At 32.0% G+C, this 3,255-nt stretch overlaps 1 protein-coding gene across 1 annotated transcript; it reads left to right on the plus strand.

Annotated features, from left to right (window-relative positions):
• Positions 1 to 219: 219 nt before the first annotated feature.
• LOC143055177 (uncharacterized) lies at positions 220 to 2,480 on the plus strand. The gene is made up of 3 exons (XM_076228317.1): positions 220 to 560; positions 921 to 1,609; positions 2,424 to 2,480. Exons 1-3 carry the CDS (start codon positions 314 to 316, stop codon positions 2,478 to 2,480), a joined length of 993 nt encoding a protein of 330 aa, XP_076084432.1. The 5' UTR covers positions 220 to 313.
• Positions 2,481 to 3,255: the final 775 nt, after the last annotated feature.

Here is a 3,255-nt window from a genome sequence, read left to right on the forward strand (position 1 = left end):
GAAATTACATACAACTAAATATGGATCGACAGTTCTTCATGCAGCTTGTTATTCTGGACATACTGAAATAGTGAAGTTTTTGATCGATGTCGGTATGGATGTAAATGATATAACAACTCATGGTTTGACACCACTATATATAGCTTGTAAGCAAGGCCATTATGACATAGTAAAATTTCTACTTGATTCAAAACACCAAACATTTAATAGTTGTGTAGATATAACCATAAAAGATAAAGATGGAAGATCCGTTTTACATGCAGCTTGTTATTCTGGACATACTGAAATAGTAAAGTTATTGATCGATGTCGGTATGGATGTAAATGATATAACAACTCATGGTTTGACACCACTATATCTAGCTTGTAAGAAAGGCCATTATGACACAGTGAAATTATTTATTGATTTAAAAGACAAAACATTGATAAGTTGTGTAGATAGAACCATAAAAGATGAAAAAGGAAGATCCGTTTTACATGCAGCTTGTTATTCTGGACATACTGAAATAGTAAAGTTATTGATCGATGTCGGTATGGATGTAAATAATATAACAACTCATGGTTTGACACCACTATATATAGCTTGTCAGGAAGGTCATTATGTATTAGTGAAATATTTACTTGATTTAAAAGACCAAACATTTAATAGTTGTGTAGATATTACCATAAAAGATAAAGATGGATTGTCCGTTTTACATGCAGCTTGTTGTTCTGGACATACTGTAATCGTAAAGTTATTGATCGATGTCGGTATGGATGTAAATGATACATCAATCAACGGTTCTACGCCACTATTTCTAGCTTGTAACAAAAGTCATTATGCAACAGTGGAATTATTGCTTGATTTGAAGGATAAAAAATTGATTAGTAGTGTAGATATAACCATAAAAAATATAAATGGAGTGTCCGTTTTACATGCAGCTTGTTATTCTGGACATACTGAAATCGTAAAGGTATTGATCAATGTTGGTATGAATGTTAATGACACATCAACTAACGGTTATACACCACTATATATAGCTTGTCAGGAAGGTCATTATGACATAGTAAAATTTCTACTTGATTCAAAAGACCAAACATTTGATAGTTGTTTAGATATAACCATAAAAGATAAAGCTGGAGGATCCGTTTTACATGCAGCTAGTTATTCTGGACATACTGAAATAGTAAAGTTATTGATCGATGTCGGTGTGGATGTAAATGATATAACAACTCATGGTTTGACACCACTATATCTAGCTTGTAAGAAAGGCCATTATGACACAGTGAAATTATTTATTGATTTAAAAGACAAAACATTGATAAGTTGTGTAGATAGAACCATAAAAGATGAAAAAGGAAGATCCGTTTTACATGCAGCTTGTTATTCTGGACATACTGAAATAGTAAAGTTATTGATCGATGTCGGTATGGATGTAAATGATATAACAACTCATGGTTTGACACCACTATATATAGCTTGTCAGGAAGGTCATTATGTATTAGTGAAATATTTACTTGATTTAAAAGACCAAACATTTAATAGTTGTGTAGATATAACCATAAAAGATAAAGATGGAGTGTCCGTTTTACAAGCAGCTTGTTATTCTGGACATACTGAAATAGTGAAGGTATTGATCAATGTCGGTATGAATGTTAATTACACATCAACTAACGGTTATACACCACTATATATAGCTTGTAAGCAAGGCCATTATGACATAGTAAAATTTCTACTTGATTCAAAAGACCAAACATTTAATAGTTGTTTAGATATAACCATAAAAGATAAAGCTGGAGGATCCGTTTTACATGCAGCTAGTTATTCTGGACATACTGAAATAGTAAAGTTATTGATCGATGTCGGTGTGGATGTAAATGATATAACAACTCATGGTTTGACACCACTATATCTAGCTTGTAAGAAAGGCCATTATGACACAGTGAAATTATTTATTGATTTAAAAGACAAAACATTGATAAGTTGTGTAGATAGAACCATAAAAGATGAAAAAGGAAGATCCGTTTTACATGCAGCTTGTTATTCTGGACATACTGAAATAGTAAAGTTATTGATCGATGTCGGTATGGATGTAAATGATATAACAACTCATGGTTTGACACCACTATATATAGCTTGTCAGGAAGGTCATTATGTATTAGTGAAATATTTACTTGATTTAAAAGACCAAACATTTAATAGTTGTGTAGATATAACCATAAAAGATAAAGATGGATTGTCTGTTTTACATGCAGCTTGTTGTTCTGGACAAACTGTAATCGTAAAGTTATTGATCGATGTCGGTATGGATGTAAATGATATAACACCTCAGGGTTTTACACCACTAAATATAGCTTGTCTGCAAGGCCATTATGACATTGTAAAATTTGTACTTGATTTAAAAGACCAAACATTTAATAGTTGTGTAGATATAACCATAAAAGATAAAGATGGAGGATCCGTTTTACAAGCAGCTTGTTATTCTGGACATACTGAAATAGTGAAGGTATTGATCAATGTCGGTATGAATGTTAATTACACATCAACTAACGGTTATACACCACTATATATAGCTTGTAAGCAAGGCCATTATGACATAGTAAAATTTCTACTTGATGCAAAAGACCAAACATTTAATAGTTGTGTAGATATAACCATAAAAGATAAAGATGGAGGATCCGTTTTACATGCAGCTAGTTATTCTGGACATACTGAAATAGTAAAGTTATTGATCGATGTCGGTATGGATGTAAATGATATAACAACTCATGGTTTGACACCACTATATCTAGCATGTAAGAAAGGCCATTATGACACAGTGAAATTATTTATTGATTTAAAAGACAAAACATTGATAAGTTGTGTAGATAGAACCATAAAAGATGAAAAAGGAAGATCCGTTTTACATGCAGCTTGTTATTCTGGACATGCTGAAATAGTAAAGTTGTTGATCGATGTCGGTATGGATGTAAATGATATAACAACTCATGGTTTGACACCACTATATATAGCTTGTCAGGAAGGTCATTATGTATTAGTGAAATATTTACTTGATTTAAAAGACCAAACATTAAATAGTTGTGTAGATATAACCATAAAAGATAAAGATGGATTGTCCGTTTTACATGCAGCTTGTTGTTCTGGACATACTGTAATCGTAAAGTTATTGATCGATGTCGGTATGGATGTAAATGATACATCAATCAACGGTTCTACGCCACTATTTCTAGCTTGTAACAGAGGTCATTATGCAACAGTGGAATTATTGCTTAATTT

This window comes from Mytilus galloprovincialis, chromosome 12 (genome assembly GCF_965363235.1).
Source record: "Mytilus galloprovincialis chromosome 12, xbMytGall1.hap1.1, whole genome shotgun sequence".
NCBI classification, from domain to species: domain Eukaryota; kingdom Metazoa; phylum Mollusca; class Bivalvia; order Mytilida; family Mytilidae; genus Mytilus; species Mytilus galloprovincialis.

Bases quoted from the DNA above. Each gene is read 5' to 3' on its own strand.
- LOC143055177 (XM_076228317.1), top strand. From the start codon at position 314: ATGGATGTAAATGATATAACAACTCATGGTTTGACACCACTATATCTA. The intron at 561-920 runs GTTTGACACCAC...TTTTACATGCAG, and splicing joins AAATAATATAACAACTCATG to CTTGTTATTCTGGACATACT. The intron at 1,610-2,423 runs GTATTGATCAAT...TAACCATAAAAG, and splicing joins GACATACTGAAATAGTGAAG to ATAAAGATGGAGGATCCGTT.